Source organism: Molothrus aeneus, chromosome 3 (assembly GCF_037042795.1).
Source record: "Molothrus aeneus isolate 106 chromosome 3, BPBGC_Maene_1.0, whole genome shotgun sequence".
In the NCBI taxonomy this organism is placed as follows: Eukaryota; Metazoa; Chordata; class Aves; order Passeriformes; family Icteridae; genus Molothrus; species Molothrus aeneus.
In genome coordinates, this window is record NC_089648.1 from 16298987 (window position 1) to 16316604 (window position 17618).

Below are 17618 nucleotides of genomic sequence, written 5' to 3' on the forward strand. Positions count from 1 at the left end.
CTTTTTTTTTTCCCCCTTCACACTTTGTTTATTCTTGTCTTGTTTTATGAATGGAGCAGAAAGAGTGAGCAGGTGAGCATGAGTGTGGATGTTCTACGTACATTTTTCTGGCACCTCATATGAGTAAGTCCAAATCATATTTACCAGCAAATCTAGGATTTGTCTTAATATTTCTAGCTTTTTGTACCCACCTCACATAGGTGCTAGATTAAAAAAAAAAAAAAAAAACCAACAAAACTGAATATTCTCAGCAGAAGGTAAAGAATTGTTAACGTGGCTCCTTCATACTCAAAACTGACAGGTCCATGTACTGATCAGGTGTTCCAAGGTACTCATACCTGATAGCTTAAATATCCCAGCTTTTTCTCTATCAATCTGGTTCTTAAATTTAAAAAAAAAAAGGGCTCTTTTGGATGTGTGTGAGTATGTGTTAGGGCTAGATTATTAGAATTGGGGTAGCATGTCTGGCACTTTGCAATATGTTAGAGAGTTTCCATCATTTTTATACAGTGACTGCAAGACTGTATACAGCAGTATGGACTTTATACAGCAGTGTAAGACCTTCCTTTTGGTTTTTGGCATTCTAGGTGTAGCATGACCATACTGGGTTTTATGCCATGGAATTTTTTATTCTTTTTGTCAACGGAAGCTGTTTAAGGGATAAAAAGGGAGCAGTGTGAATAGAGGTGATCAGTTTTGTTTGATCTTCTGTTGGGCAGGTATTAATACCACGAGGACTGTCAGCAAACATGGATGGCATGCTCCGTTGCTCACCAGGTTAAAGTTTGGATGTTCTTGTTTGCAGAGTACCTGCCCTGTAGAGTGACAGTGGACTGGCATCCTGTGTCAGGACTTAATGTGAGGTGCACTGGGCCTGCTTTTTGATAGTCTGGTTGCAGCTTTATGCACAATGTCAAACTGTGAAATAATTTTAATTGGCTCCCTCATAGCCACTTCCGGTTCAGGACTTGGATAAGGCTTTGGAACACATGATTCCCATGAAAATTCATATTTTTAGGAAGTTGTTTTCTGATGAACAAGAGCCTGGTCCTGCTGAAGATGGCAAGTGGAGGGGCTGTACAGGGAATCGTGCTGTCGACACAAATTGCCATGAGCATCTGTTGGACTCCTTTTGTCACGTCAGGACCTCGGTGTTGGGATTTTTGCTGGGGCTGGTGCAGTTCTTCTGCCTTTTCTCCACATGTCACTGCTCTGCAGTGTCTACCTTTAACAGACTTGTAGCAGGAATGCCTGCTGGGGCTCCTTGGTCTTTGTTCAGCTCTGTGGACCTCTCTGGAGCTCTGTAAGATGCTCGTATTTCACTGTTTTCCAAGGGGAGAATGCACACTGTAATGGTGATGCCTGGAAAAAAGGGTACAAAGAGACTTCATTCTCATCTTGTGTGATAGTGTGGGCAACTAACCACAGGGCCTTTTCTGACACATATTTTTACTGCTTTGATGATTGTTTCTGAACGATTCTGTCATATCTGGTGTGGAAGAACTGGGTGCATAACAACCTAAATAGCTGTAGGTAGGTCTGTTTCTCCAGCACAGAGTCTGCCTTCTGATTTCAGATTAGTGTTCAGCATTGGGAGGTTGGGTTTCCAGGTGAGAGGAAGTACATTTGCTACAGTGGGTACACCACAAGTGTTTAGTATAATTGTTTATTTGGTACCTGAATGAAAGTGAAATATTACTTTCCAGATAGTTTGTCTAAAAGGAGATAAATAGCTTTCCAGTTTTTGACAAAATGTTTACACTTGTGGATTTTATTAAATAACAAGATTTTGTTCAGTGATGGGACATTTTGGGATAATTCTTTTCAGAGGATTTTATTCCTGTATTTAAAGAAATGAAGCTCAGCTAAAGCTTTTTTTTAAATTTTTTTTTCTTAAATCTGCTGTTCATGTGGCTACAGCTGGGAAGGGCAAAAGAAACCGTTACAAAATGTGATAATATGAAAGTCAGATGTTGTTTTATCCTGGCCTTGTAGGCTACCCATGGTGCTTTGCAGTGGAGATGCAGCTGTTCTGTTCTTTCTTTGGAGTCACTACTGTTGTTTCTTGCCTCTTTCCCTGTTTGAGGAGAGTGTTTTGAGATGTTCTTATGAAAGAGACAATTCAAGGGGAGGGTGGTGGCATTACTCTTTGGGCTATTCAAGAGCTTTTGCTTTTCCACAGCCCCTGTTCTGCAGTTTGGTGGGAAAGTAGCACAGTCTGAGGAATTACAGAGTCTGCTGAAGCATAACAGCATGTGTGGTTAAGCAGGGCTGATGGGAAATGCAGATAACTCGTACATTGCTTTCTTGTTGGGTTGATTTCATCCCAGCAAGGCTAACCTGGACGGTCATCAGTGATGCTAACTTTGCAGAGAGGGTACACCCTCAGTGTGGGAACATGAGACTGGGGGTAATGTTGGGGTGCGCAGAATGCACTCAAATACATGGAGTTTTTTTGTGAATACAAATACAGTTGTATTTATTAGGCTCTCAGAGAGGCCAGGCTCATATGGCCTCCTCTCTAAGTTATGTGAAGAGGTTTTACGTTGGAGTGTGCTCCAAATGCAGGTGGCTTGCCATGGGGACATGTCACAGCTCTCCTCTGACTCTGGCCTCATCATTGCCCTGAGAGTCATCATCTTCCTGCCCTGAAACCCCAGGGTGGAAGTAGGTGTTCAGGAAGAGCTTGGCTTAGCAGAACAGCTCCCACAGCTTTAACCTCAGTCTCTGAAACTGCTTAAATGTTTCTGCTTCAAGCTAACCTTGGCTCCCCTGCTGCAACAGGGGTGTCTGTCTCAGGGCACCAGGGACAAGCATGGAGATTTCAGCCTGAGGAATTGGCTGGTTGGAAAAAAAAAGTGAAAGCTTGCACTAGTGCAGTCTGGCTCACATTGTCTTACAAAGGTGCTGTGTACTTTGCTCGTACCATGGTTTCCCTGTTACAGGGTGAAATCCTGCTGATTTAGAGCTGTGTAATAATACATAGGGAAAGCTCAACTTTTGAGGATAGAGTAAATATATTAGGCCAATAGCAGCATGCCATTTATTAGCTGTTGAGGTCCTGGAAGGAGTCCCTTGTGTATTTTTACCTTTTAGTTAGTTTCAGGTATGCTTTTCTTTAATAAATATCTTCAGTATTTATCATATGTTCTAGAAATGGTGCAGTATCTTGCTTTAGCTTGACTTGTGGGTGGCTTCTGATAGTTTTCTATTCCAAAGCATGTTGGGTAGCCAGAAGAGTGCTTGAAATATTTTAATTTCACTCTGTTGTTGCCAAAGCCTCGACAAGCAGCAGGGACTTTAGCATGCCATTTGTGTTCACAGAGAAACTTCTCCTGCCTTACCTTTGGGATGCAGAGCATATCCCTTGAAAAGTGCCTGCTGGTGTCCAAGTGTGGCTTGTTGTGGACAGTGGGGAATGCTTGAAGGAAAGCTTGCTCAGTGTTGCATGTTCAGTTGGAACCCTGAGGGCTCTTCCCCCTGAGTGCCAACTGTCTCTTCTTAGGTGTCACTATTTTTGAAGCTGAAATAAAATTTGGAGAGCAGATTCTATAAATGATATTGGAAAAACAAAGCATGTGAATAATTACACTCAGAATATGGGAAGGCAGTTTGTGAAGAACTTTTGTACAAGTGCTGCTACTTAGAAAAACAAGCACGTTCTCCAGAGTTACAACCACCCTGTGCAATCACTTCAGAGTAATACACTTTGTTGTTGTGCTCTCTTCCAACAGCTGAAACCTTGGGTGTGAAACTCAAGAGTCACAGCGCAGTCATCTCAGAAATAGCCTCATGTGATTAATGCAGTGCTGCCTCACAGAGCTGCTCTTTGCTGACTGTGCAGTACCAAGCCTGTGGCTCTTGCTCTCGTCACCGCAGTGTTTTGTTCCATGCTGTGTTGTACAGCTGTGTCATATTGTACTTGCTGAGCATGTTACTGAACAAGAATGTTTTTAAAGAGGAGGCTGTAAGTTGAAATGCAAGTCTTTGTGTCCTCAAACTCTAGGAATACTGTCAGTTCAGATCATCAAAGCTATTTTCGTTGTTGCCGTGGCTGATTTAGTTTAACTTCAGCGGTATTAAGTCATTACAGTGACAGTGTAATTTAATATAATATTTTTAAATAAGGAAATTAATACAGTGTGTGCAAAACAGATGTAATATATTGAAGGCATATTGCAAGTAGAGCCATAATCCTGGGTTGCAGGCTCCATCACTACTTTTGTGTCTAACCTCTAAACGTTTTCTTAATTGTGTTAGTTTAATACACATTGCTAGACAAAATGTGAGTAAATTATGGTGATTACTGGAGAGAACACAGTTGATCTAAACCATTTTAATTGTATATAATTTAAACACTGATGTCATGAAGTTACACAGTCGCATATTTTTACTACAGCCATATGTTCTTCTAAGTAAGAGACTCAGGGGACTCACCATTTCATAATTGACTCTGCACAGTTAATGCAGTTAACTGCGTTTACCTGCCTGTCATTTTGCACAGTTAGTGCAGTTAACTGCTTTTACCTGCCTTTCACTTGCATGGAAAATAGAATGAGTTAAAATACTCTGCAGAACTTTTGTTCTGTGTTAACACTGAGTTTCATTTTTTTGGTATGTTTAAATCAGCAAATTTGTTTATTATTGTGTATTTTAAAATGTTGATTTAGGGGCTAGTTATAGATTCATTTGTCTATAAAATGTTTATTAGTGGAGCACAAGGAGCTGCTGTTCTGTTGGTGAACAAATTTAAGTTTTTCAATTGTGGGTAAGGTTATTGTACAGAGATTAGTGTAGGGCAGGATTTTTGCGTTTATATGGGCTTGGCACATATTCCTTTGTAATGTGGATTTAATTCAGGTACGATTGCCCAGTTTTCTTTGTCTTTCTGAAGTTATACTTTGTTGGTCAATTTAAGAACTACATTTTGAGGAATGTCTCGTTTTGGGCAGTACAGAGATGAGTTTTTTCCTGTACAAATGTGGTTGTTCATTGGGGTTAATTATCCATAAGGTCCTAACTTATGAGGGTACTAGAATAGCTGCTAGCTATGAATAATTTAGTACAGCATCAGATTGCGTGCCACTTAAAAAAGCCTCTGCCTATGAAGCCTTGTATCTTGTTGAAATCCACTAAACAGTATGAAGGTTACTGCTTGCACTGGTATTTTATTGTACTCTTTCCTTTCTATTTTAAGATTTGTCATTAAATATTTCATGATGATAAGTAATGAAAATACCTGTGCAAGAGTAGGTGGCCAAGCTTGTTTTTGAAATGCTGAGGTGTTGAGCTACTCTTCAGTCTTAACTTGTCTTTGAAATTTGTTTTGAATCTTTGGCTAGCATCACACAGATAGCATTTTCTTTACACAGATTTATGTAGTTGAGACAATTCATATCTTAGACAATTCTTTGAGATGGTACTTCATTGTGGGGAAAGCAGAAAGGCTTAATGAATGGCTTGCAAGAGTTACAAGATTTCAGTGCTTTCTACAAATTGCTCGAGTTGCTCATACATCTGACTAGAGCAGACTGTGGCTCATATTACAGAGGCTTTTTCAGGAGAAAAACTGCAAATACAGCACTTTGAAGCAGTTCCAAGTGCAGATAAATTTATTGTATGCCTTTAGGAGACTTGGTCATGGCAACATAGCACTGGATGTGTTTTTTAAGAATGCTAAAATAAGTGTTTTATCATAATATACTAGATTTTTCACAAAACCACCCCAAACATTTGAGAAGAGCTTAATTGAGAAATTACTTTGGAAATATCAAGGGAAGAACATAAGCAATAAAAGTAGTAGAGAAAAGGGGTTTTGTGGGGCCTTTGGGGGAGAGAGATTAATGCTTTATGATATTTAAGGCAGATCTGTCAGATGTCTGGAAAGGTTTTTGTCTGACTACTTCTGACTGTTCCCATTCTCTGCTAGTAAGTTTTCCTTACTATGGACTTCTTCATTGGTATGCTCTGTTGTAGCTGAGCATCTCTTTTAGAATTGTTTTGTAGGACACTTTTAACAAAGTAGAACCTGTTCCTTTTATTTTCCAAATGAGATTTGTAATATATGTGATGCTGCTGGAAGCCGACAGGGTGAGATACAGCCATCCCTTGGTGCCTGCTTTAGCACTTGAAGATAAAATTGGCCTTTAATCTCTTTGTGCTCCTTCACAGGGTAGTGAGTAATTTAAGTGTCCATTAAGGGTTAGTAGTTAAATGCTAAGATCTTGCTAGGTGTGTTTAATTTCTCCTTAAAGGCGAGGATCCAGATGAGTCCCTTTGAACAGGCACTCCTTGAGCTGTGCAGTTTTAATAAACTCTCAAACCCTAATAGTTGTGCAGTGTACTACTGTCTGATACTTTGATGGAAATGCAGTTTTGTTTACAGATGGAAAGAATTCATTAAGTTCAGCCCTGGTGTAAAATTTTTAATGTTATTTATTTTCAAACTGGGATCTTAAAATTGAACTGAAAATTAGTGGGACTTTCCTTACTCTGGAGCTTTTTGATCTATGATTTAATTGTCTTCTCTGTGCAAATACATTATGCTGGAACAAACTCTACTCTACTAGGCAGCCATAAGAGTTGAATTGTCAGTTTTCCTGATTCAAGTACAAGGTTTCCTGATATTTGAGAGGAAATTCTATTGTGAATGTATGCACTGTGGCTGCAATAGTTATGGCAAGAAAGGAAGAAGTGCCTGAAAGACTTACTTTTTTTTTTTCAAGTGTAACATTTTATTGTTGCTGTGCACAGGAACAGGCTATCCTCCAAACCTGCAGGTGTGTGAAGAACAGACTATGAAGTTACATTCTGCCTTTTATTTTTGTGTTTAAAGTAAACTTTCTCCTGTTGTTGAAATGTGTCAGTTGAAGTACTGCAGTTAAAAACAATACTGGAGTGTCATTGTTTTGATACAGTGTCTCCCCAGAGCTTTATTAAAGCCTTGATATCTATTGTTTCCTCTTTAGCTTTTATCAAGTGGTGATTTTATGCAATGGCATCAAGCCACAGTTCCTCACCAGTGCCTCAGTCGAACAGCAGTGATGCTTTCTTTAAAAAAGAAGCGGACGCCACGAAACGCTTTCGCCCTGTGCAGTCCCTGCCGGACGTGTGTCCCAAGGAACCCACAGGTAATGTTGGTGTGCGGGCAGAGGGACAAAGCAGCTCCATTTGCTGAACCATTGCCAGCTATCCAGTCAATATTTCTTGTATACTGGTGTAGTGTACTAAGCCATAGTCTTCCAAGCATGCTGTGATTCTTTTTTATACCACCCAGTGTCCCTTTGGAGCAATAGGAGAGACTATTTGCAGCTTGTTTTAAGATGTCCCCATTTTAGGTGGGATTTTGCTTGCATCATTCCACATTACAGCTATGATCCATACTCCATGTAAGAAGAGGGTGCAGTGTGACAGAGCTGGTAGGAGATATGTCCAGTGTGCTTGGAGCCTGACTGCATTCCCTCTGGGAGATACCCCAGCCCTTCTGCAGGAAGAAGCAAGTGACCTGTCTATAGTACTAAGTCTCTGGTGCTGTTGTTAAACCAGATTTTGGTCATGGTTCCAGCTGTTGTGTTGCACTAAAGCTTAGTTTACACAAAGGAGTAGGTAGGATGGGATCTTAAGAATTATGACATATAATGCTAACAAATTACAGCTCTCATTCTGATCAAGATCAGATTATTAGAAATATGTTTGTGGTTGTGATCTTTTTCTCTTCAGTAGAAACTAATGTTGAATGAAATCTGTTTAATGAGTATCAATACACCACTTCTGTGTCCAAAACTTGAGTTGGTTAATCTCATAGAAGAAATGCAAGGTGAAATGTTACAGGAGAATATCATCAGTCGTTTGCATAGATAATTCTAATCAGTATGTAATTGGTAAAATATGGTTTGCTTAAGAACCACATTTTAACAAAAGCTAACAGCTTTGTTTCTCACCCTAACAAACTGTCTTGTCTTTTGTGCTGCAGGCAATCCCAATAGCTTACATGACAGCCCATCTCTAGTTGTGGATCAGCAAAGATGGACTATTTATCATTCCAAAGTCAATCTCCCAGCAGCACTAAATGATCCTAGGTTAGCAAAAAGGGAATCTGATTTCTTTACAAAAACATGGGGAGTGGACTTTGTGGACACTGAAGTCACGCCTTCATTCTACCTCCCACAGATCACCAAGGAACATTTTGCATTATACCAACAGGAAATCACTCCGGTAAGAACCCCTGATTAGGTGCACATAGTCCTAGGAACCAGAAAGAGATGCTTCTTCTAATTAGATTATCCTGGGTAGTAGCCCACTGTACAGGTAGTTGATAATTAATTTGCTTTTTCAGTGTTGTTTGGGTCTTCATTAGACATTTCTGGTTTTATAATCTCAGAACCCATCATGTGGAAAATGCTCTCTGAATTGTCCTGAGGCAATTTCATGTTATTTTTAACTTCTGTTTCTGAGTACCAAGCTCTGCACCAGGGCTTGCAGATCATATTTATTCTTTCTGGTTGTTAATCCTTTTTTCCTGTAAGGATTGTTTAAGGATTGGGCTCTACAATGCAACATAGCATTCTCAGACCTTTGGATCAAATGACTACATGCTGCAAGGATTGGCAATATTTTTTAGGAGTCTTCAATCTAAACATTGAAACATTTATACATTGACTTCTTAAACTATAAAGAGGCCTATTGTCTTGGTGATTTCTTTTGTAACAGGGAAGTGTAAGCTACACCTAAGGACACCAGGACCAGTAGGAGACTTCTACAATCTCTTAAAAATACAAGTGTCAGTAAGTATGTAGTATTTTCTTTTTAACTGAAAGAACATGTAGAAGTCTCCTGCTGTTCTCTGCTTCCTTGGTTTGTAACTTCCTTTTTTTTTTTTGTCAGTTCAGAATCAGCTGCAGGAAATGTTACTTGTGTAATTATAGTTAAAGACTGTAGAAGGGAATTGTTTATAAATGAGCTACAACTGAACTATTGCCTTTAACTCACATATTCAGCATTTAAAGTGTTTTAAGATTTCATCCTTTAAAATTAGTACTTCATGCAGTGACTGCTAAATGAAGGAAGGTTTTGAAACTGGGACCTGAGCTGTGACGTATCTTCTTGCAGAAATCTAGTTAACATTGATGCTCTTTAGAAACATAATTTGTCACCACTATGGTCTCTGGTGGTGTTTAAAATTTGAAGCTCAGCATGATGAAACAAGATATGTGGTTTCAGCAAGGTACTCATTAGTAATATGTGCAAGTAATTTCTACTTACGTCCAATTTGATTTAGCAATGAAAAAGGATTCTTTGTGTGTTAGTGTGATTCCTGGATTAGTCAGCAAATAAGTGTTTGTATATGTAATTACAGTTGATCTATAATTGTATATCATTATGTAGAGAAGTTATTACACTTCTTCCATAATGTCTGTGTTCATTTTCTCTTGAGATGTAAAGATACAGGAAAAAAAACCAACACATCCACTACAGGTTGAAGTTTTTAGTACCTTTCACCTGGACAAACTTTGTCTGAGCTTATAAGAGGAAGAAAATACTGTGAACATACCAGAATTATTTTGCGTAATTTAGTTGTGTTTCACTGAATGTTTTGCTTCAAATGAAAAAAATCTGGGTTTTAAGCATCAGAATAATTCTTTAATATATTTTCTCTTCTACAGAGAGAGAAGGTTCATGAAAGGTGCAAGAATATTTGTACTCCTAAAGATACCTTTGACAGGACACTATTACACACTCACGGTACAGTCAAAGCCTCCTTTAGTTATTAAAAAGTGGTGTCTTTTTGTATGAGTATGTTATAACATCAGTAGCAAGTGTTATAAATGTTACTCATCATTGATTCTATAATGTGTTAATTGTCCCTGTTACTTGCTTGAGATCTTGTACAATAATAGCCAATGATTTCTTTGAAACGAGAATTAAAAACTCAGATGTGGTAGGCTGAGAGGTATTCATGATCACTGCTGACATTTTGTAGGTCAAAATATTAATGATACCTGCTTTTAAACTTTTTCTTGGCATGTTTGGATTTGTCACAGGTCATTGTGGCCCTGGCAGTGTTTTCTTTAACTGCTTTTTATTTAAAGATCCATTGAAACTGGTGCATCAAATTTGTATCGCCTGTTGGCTTCTCAGTGAAGAGCTGCAGTGCCATTCCTGTATCTCTGCCATGAAGGTCATGTCATGGCTGAGGTGGGAAATTATATCTCTAGATGATCTACTCTAGACTATCGGCTCAAGCCAGGGAGGACAGTGTCCAGTTGGGTTGTGAATCTCACAGATGGAAATGACACAATCTGTCTGGGCAACCTGTTTCAGTGTTTTACCACCCTCCCAGTAAAAATACTTCCTTGTGTTCAAATGAAATCTTTCATGTATCAGTTTCTGCCCATTGCCTCCTGTCCTGGCACTGGGCACCACTGAGAAAATTCAACTCTGTGTTCTTTGCACCCCCTCATCAGATCTTTAAGCACATTGACCTTCCCTCGCCTTTTCTAGTCTAAACAGTCTCTCCTTCTTGTTTCTTAATCATCTTTGTGGCTCTTGACATGATTCATTCCAGAATGTCTAGGTCTGCCTTGTGCTGGGGCGCTTAAACCTGCACTTGGAGGCTGAATTTCAGGACTTCATGGAAGTAGTTCAACTAATAGGAAACTAGACAGGAAGGAAGGCAAGGGGCAAAATAAAAAAAAAAAATAGAAAAAAATATACATAAAAGAAGCACTCATAACTTGGAGAAAGTTTTTATTATTTATTTTAATTTACTTTCTCAAAAACATTAGCATAAAAGGGTTTATTTATCAATCTCTTTGATAAATCTTATCTATATCAATGTCTACAGGTAATACAGCAAAAAGGATTCAGTAGTTTACTCCTTCTGATCAAGTTGTTTCTGCTGACTTTCTTCCTCCTCTTCTGTGCCAGAGGAAGCCCTTTTGGGGGTTTCTCTCTATTGGTGTTACTTTGGAATAGCTGTTCCAGAATGAGTCTGTCTGTGCTGCATACTGAGACATAAACTAGAGATTTTAGAGGAGCCAAGATTTTAGTTAGAGATAAGCTTTATTGGAATTAATTAAAATAAGTGGGTAGGCCTTGATGAAGTTAGGAGTTAGTAGTTAACTAATAATTGATTGCTTGTCAACACAATGTTTGGTTAGCTGGGTTTATAATGAAGAATATAGAGACTGATAAATAGCGTTTAGGAACATAAGACCATTGTAGGCCTCCTCTGTTCTGAAACCAATTGAAGATGGGAAATGGGAGTTCTACCAATGGGTTAATTTGTCATATTTGCATTGCAAAGGTAGAAAGGTCAGAACGAGGAAGACTTCATTTACTTCCTCATTTTGGGACCTTCCCCATGAAAGGGACCACCGACTCATTTTGAGGAACAAACTGCGCATGCTTAATAGCTTTTGAACTAATTACCATATGAAGCAGGGAATGGGATGTACCAAAGTTATGAATATGCATTTGTATTTTGGATATTCAGTACTTGTATAGATAAAAGGGCTCTGTAATCACCTATAAATTGTGGTGTGTATTTGGGAGCTATCCCTCACGCTGCCCACAGTCACAATAAACATACACTTTCTAACTTCAAACTGTTAGAGAGTCTTTGTCTGTCACAGTTGGATATCGGTACTAGATCAATATCCATATTTTTTTAAATAAATCGATACTGCAAAATCAAAGTGCCTTCTTCAGTCTTACCTTAATCCATCTTAAAAGAGTGAGTGTTTTAAAAAGAGAAAGTTACTGTCACCGAAGTAACTGGGAGCTGCTTGTGTAGCTGGATAGTTCTTAGTAGAAGCATCATTTGCTAAACTGAAGCTTGTGATTTTCTATAAATTCTGCTGTTACTGTTTCCTGTCTTCCTCTAACTCCATCCCACAAGACTTAGCCTTTCGCTCCTGTAAGAATTGGTCTGTCCAAAGGCTGAGGACAGCAGGATGATTCCAAGATTGCCTTTTGTACTTTGATACAAATAAGAGACAAATGAAGTAAAAACCAAAGAGAGCAGTATGGGAGCTGATGCTGGGGTAGCACTTGCCATGTTTGTCAGGGTTGAGCAGACTGTGCAACAGAGATATGGGCTTGTTTCTTTTAATTTCCTCGACTTTTTTGTCCTCCTGTGTGCCCCTTCTTCATAATGCCCACTAAAGTAATGAGTAAGGGTGGGACAGGGGATTTTGGCTGAACTTCAAAAGTCTGAATTTGCCGTTTCTTCAAGTTCTGCTGGGATACAATGAATTAACTCTTTTCCCAGCTCAGTTCTCTCACCCTGTGCAATTGTCAGGTCAGCATGGGAATTAGTGCTGCTGTGCTGCTTGGTCAGTGCTTGGGACTCTGGCCTGAGCCCTCGTTGCCAGTCTTTGTGCATCCAATCTCCAAGTGCTGTGCAAAAGTGATTATATGGGCAGCTTCAGTCTGAAGCATTAAAACTGGGATGATGTTAGAAGGACCTTTTACTGGCCCTTGCCAGTGCACTAATGAATGTGAAGTGCTAAGTGGATTGCTTTGTGTCAATCACTGACACTGCCAAAGCAGCTAAGTTCAAGCTCCCTTGAGTAGTCTGGGCATGAGACCTGAACTGCAAAGGACCAAAGAGTACTTCAAGGAATCAGAATATTTCAGGTTGGCAGGGACTTCAGAAGGACTTTATTGCAACTGCCATCTCAAAGCCAGTTCAGCTGTGAGGTCAGACCAAGCCATTCAAAGCTTTACCAAGAAAAATAGAAATATCCAGAAAGTATCTACAGATATATATCCGGAAAATCTCCGAAGTACCCAGCCCTTCTGGGCAGCCTGCTCCAATGCTTGACTGTCCTCATGTCATCAAGGTTCTCCTCATGTTCAGTCAGGAAGTTTCATTTCAGTTTGTAAGCAAGTTCCCCCTCTGTGAGGAGCATGGCATCATTGTCCTGAAAACTTCCTCATGGGATTCACTTGTTCAAGGGAATTGTTTCCTATTGTTTGCTCATGAATGACTACCTGTGTTTTGTTTAATTTTAGATAAATCCAGGACAGATCTGGAGCAAGTACCTAAGGTATGGCTTCTGGGCACTGAATATATATACTGTTGCTTGCAGGCTGGAGCTGTTGTAAGGCTTTCTCACACAAAGTATTGGATATATGCATGTACTCTGTTCTTTGTAGAAATTTTGTCCGCACTGATGACTTGGGTTGATTCTTAAGAGGATCTGTAGTGTTCAGAATTTAAAGACTAAGGATGATTTGCTTTGTCTTTTTTTTTCCTTATTGTTTCCATGGTCTCAGTTTTTCCCTTAAAGTATAATACAACTACCATTATTTTTTCATCTTTCAATAAAATGAAGTTAAGACCTCAAAACTGAGCAGAATTAGCCAGTCTAGGAGGAAGGGAAAACTGAAGAGTTTGAGAAAAGCTTGAATATTGCCTAGTGTACAACTCGGCATTAGGTTTAACTATTTGAATCCTTGATCAGAGCTCCCTTGCATATAAGCATGGAGCATACATGATGGGGATTTTTGTGTCAGGCTGACACAAAAGACACAGCTCCAGATTCCATTTTAGTCTGAATAATTTTTTATAGGTACAGTAAGAAGTCAGATTATTAACATGGGTCAGCATCTCTGTGCCGGTTGTGTAGGCTGTGACTTGAGTAGTTGCCACTGCAGTGTTTAAAGTCCAGGAAACAAGAATGCTTGAGTGTGGTCTGATGCTGCAGTCTGCGTTGAACCTTTTAAAATTACACTTCATAAATAAAAGGAAGAGAGTTCTACTGCCTGCCTGTAAGCTCAGGGTTTGGTCAAGTATAAATAATGTTACCTGAGAGAATTTTAGACTAATAGTTCTCCAGGAGGTGTGGTTAATGTTATGTGTTACTGACTCTTCCTGTGCCCAGCACAGTTGCTACATCCTGCCTAAAGGATGTCAGCTTGAGGCTCTGCTCCCTCCCAGAGAAATACTTGCTGCACCCTGACAGCCAGCTGGATGATCAGCCTGGTGGGAGCTGTGGCCCCAGGAATGAGCAGATAGCAGCAGGATGCCCTTGTTAGTGAAGAAGCTTTGCTCAGATCCTTGAGAGGGCCCACCTGCACTTCAAAGCTGCCTATGTTTGCACACTTGGCATGTTTAGGTCATCTCAGGTGGTTGAATCCATATGTAATTTTGGAGCTGTGACTTCCACTTTCAGGAGGATGTGACTGTCAGATCACAGAAGCTTTTAAAGTACATTGGTTGTAAGGTCTGAAATGAATTTGTTTGCCAGAATAAATGAAAATCTGGATTTTGAAATCAACAAATTAAGGTCTCTGTTAGCTTAATGAGACAGGAGATATGTTAAACTGGGGCAAAAATATAGGGGTGAGTGAGGCACATTTATTTCTTTTGTTTTTCTATTTCAGATTTTTATGAAACCAGATTTTGCCTTGGAAGATTCCTTAACATTTAATGCCGTTTTACCATGGTCTCATTTTAGTACCGCTGGTGGAAAAGGAAATCGTGATGCAGCTTCCTCCAAGTTACTTCAAGAAAAGGTACAACTTTGACACAAGTTATGGTTATCCATCAGTGCTGGTGGATACTGCAAAGGAACTCCATGGCTGCTGCTGTGTAGTGTTTCTTGAGGCATCATTGTGGGCTTTGCTATCTCTCATTTTACATCAGGCTGCAGATTGTTAGGAAATCATGCAGGAAGCATCCTGCTGGAAGAGAGCTCTTTTTCCCTGCTCAGTAAATCTGTCAAATGTGGAAAAAAAGAATCTGTGTATTATGTAACAACTGGCTTTTCACGACAGCTGTAACTTACTGAAACAGCTGGATATGGAGAACTTCAGAGGTGTGGAGTAGTTTTCTTAGGGAGGAAGAGCAGTTCCATAGAAGGGAATGCTGGATTGCACAGGTTGTATACTGTGTCAGACTGTTATTTTCCAACATCTCAGGAAAATTTCAGATTCAAGGCACTGTGGTTTCTATGCTAAAAGCAATACTAAATCCTATGGTGTTTGTGTTTTAGGAGATTCCTCTTTTGTTGTTGTCTGCACTGGTCTGTTTTTGCATTTCACAAAGAAGAACATGAAAGAGCAGTTTCTTTTATATTGGAAACAGAAGTCTCTTCTTGGTTGTTTTTATCTTTTTTTTTTGCTAGTTATGTAGTCATAATATAGAAAATCTCATAATGAGTCATCTTTGCAGTACAAATGCCCAAAAAATGCTTTTAGAAAATCTGAGTAGTGAGGTACATTGGGAAAAAATAAGGTACCTTAGGAAAAAATAACATGAGATTGTCTGGAAGGTGTTTCCAAATTTCTGGGAATTAGTCTTCCTCCTCTCCTGCCAACTCAGGAAGAAGTGACAGGTTCTACTGGAGGCTAACTCAAAGGTGTGTTAGGTTGTCCTCCATATCTAAAGTTGGAGGAAGGCTTCTTTGGAGTTTTTTGGGGCAGTTGCTGTCTGAAGATGAAAAAGCAGTGTCTGGCATATGCTGTGAAATTCCCAAAATGTGCCTGGAAACAGCATGGACGCTCAGAAAGGACTTGTGTTGAAGCAGACCCAGAGCCCTCACTGATGCAGAGGAGTGAAAACACTGCTTCATATGACTGAAATGAGCCCACGTTTGTTGTTTTACTTTTTAAAGCCTCTGAACTGCACGGGGCTTACACTTACATGTAAATATGCACCCTGCTGCCGTAATTGTATCTAGCTCCAGGCACCATTTTTCAACAGTATTTTGTAAACCTTGTCTAAAGCAAGATCTTTTGGACTGTTGTTGATCTACTTAAAAATTTCCTCATGGTGTTTTCTTCTTTACCTCCTCCCATGTGTTGCCCTACATTGGGATTGTGAGCTTTCTGAGGCAGGTGCTGCTTGCTCTGTTTGTTCTACCTTGTTTAGCATAGTGAAGGGACCTGGGGCATCTGGTTGGTACAATCACATAAATAATTGTTTGTAATAGCCCTTTCTCTGATCCCTGTGTCAGAATCTGTCTTGGCTTTCCCTGTGGCTAGGTGTGTCACAGCTGGTTGGTGGAGGATGCTTCTGATTAAATTAGATGTGAACAAAAAAGGTGGGTTTGTATGTTGTATAAATCCTTAGTGTATCCATGGGAAGCAGTATGAAAATAACTCCAAGAAGGAGACATTCTCCAGCTGATTTCCTTTCCATCTCTGGTTGGCCTTTTGGAATTCAGCAGGAGGTTTGAATGCTTGGCACCTCTGAGAAACCAGGTCATCTGAGCATTAACATTCAGATGAGCATCCTAAAGCCTCAGTCCTTGGAGTTTGCATATTCAGCCTAAGCCAAAACACAGAGCTATTACAGTGAAAGAATCAGACCAGCACAGTGGTCTGGTGACTGTTGGACATAGAGAATTTGAATTTCAGGTTCTGAACATGTAGGTGTACTGTCTCTGGGAATCCCACAGTGCCAGCACACAGGAAAAAGGCTTAGTAATAATTCCAGCTGGTTGGCAAAAGTACAACTGCAGCCAGAGATACCCTGGAGATTTTGTACAAAGAAGGTACTACAGCTTTTTAAATAAACAGAGCCATTCCGGTGGTGTGTCATCAAATATAGTGGCTGCAACTTTAGCAGCTTCAGTGACCCAAATTTCATAGCTTATCTGCATATGTATGCTGTTGCTTGCAAGCCAGTATCCAGAGCTGTCTCCTGGTTATTGTCCATATTCTGTGGCCAGTGTGCAACCGTGTGGTACAAAACTTTGGATATTTTAGATTCATTTGCCTTTCTAACTTTTTATTTTCAAGCAGGAAAGGCATCAAATCCATCTTCTCGCAGTGATTTTGAGTTAATTTAAAAAGAAGTTATTAAACCACAATGACAAAGGGATTTAACTCTTATTAGCAAAATTTCCTTGTGATACAATGAGACAAATACTCTGAAAGTGTATTTGCATGGTGATAAAGCTTCCAGGTCATAACAATAATGTTGCTTTTTCCTCTTCCCAGCTGAGCCATTATCTGGACATCGTGGAAGTCAATATTGCTCATCAGATTTCTCTCCGTTCAGAAGCATTTTTTCATGCAATGACCTCTCAGCATGAGTTGCAGGACTACCTCAGGAAAACCTCCCAGGCTGTAAAATTGCTTAGAGAGAAAATCTCTAAAATTGATAAAGTAATGTGTGAAGGGTCGCTTCGAGTTTTAAGACTGTCACTCACCAGAAATAACTGTATAAAAGCATACAATAAACTGAAGTTAATGGCTACTGTACACCAAACACAGCCCACAGTACAGTTGCTGCTCTCCACTTCGGAGTATGTTGGAGCTTTGGACTTAATAGCAACAACACAAGAGGTGTTACAGCAGGAGCTTCAAGGTATTCACAGTTTCCGGTAGGTAACCATGTAGGAAATACATAAAATGCAAGAGAGCTGGAATGTGTTGAGCACATTATGTTGGCTGAAAGGATTTGTTCCACCTTTGTTCATTCATTCTTAGAGGACCTAATACAGAAGGTATAAAATGTAAGTGTGGCATACGTAGTGTGACTAATGCCTTTGCCAGAGATGGGGTGTTTTTTTTTTTGGAGTGGAATGAAATTTTGACATCTAAATGCTTTGTCCTCTGTTCTGGTTTACAGACGTTTTAGGGGTGGAGAGATGAGAGCAAAG

The 17618-nt window shown here is 39.6% G+C and overlaps 1 protein-coding gene across 1 annotated transcript in view; it reads left to right on the forward strand.

Annotated features, from left to right (window-relative positions):
* The window catches only part of VPS54 (VPS54 subunit of GARP complex), a 48417-nt gene that overhangs the window by 1869 nt on the left and 28930 nt on the right, over positions 1–17618 (forward strand). Inside the window, exons 3-8 of the mRNA XM_066546353.1 lie at positions 6969–7130; positions 7973–8214; positions 9663–9741; positions 13018–13052; positions 14392–14523; positions 16954–17339. Coding sequence (XP_066402450.1) covers positions 6995–7130; positions 7973–8214; positions 9663–9741; positions 13018–13052; positions 14392–14523; positions 16954–17339 — 1010 coding nt within the window. The 5' untranslated portion in view covers positions 6969–6994. The remainder of the gene's footprint in view (positions 1–6968; positions 7131–7972; positions 8215–9662; positions 9742–13017; positions 13053–14391; positions 14524–16953; positions 17340–17618) is intronic.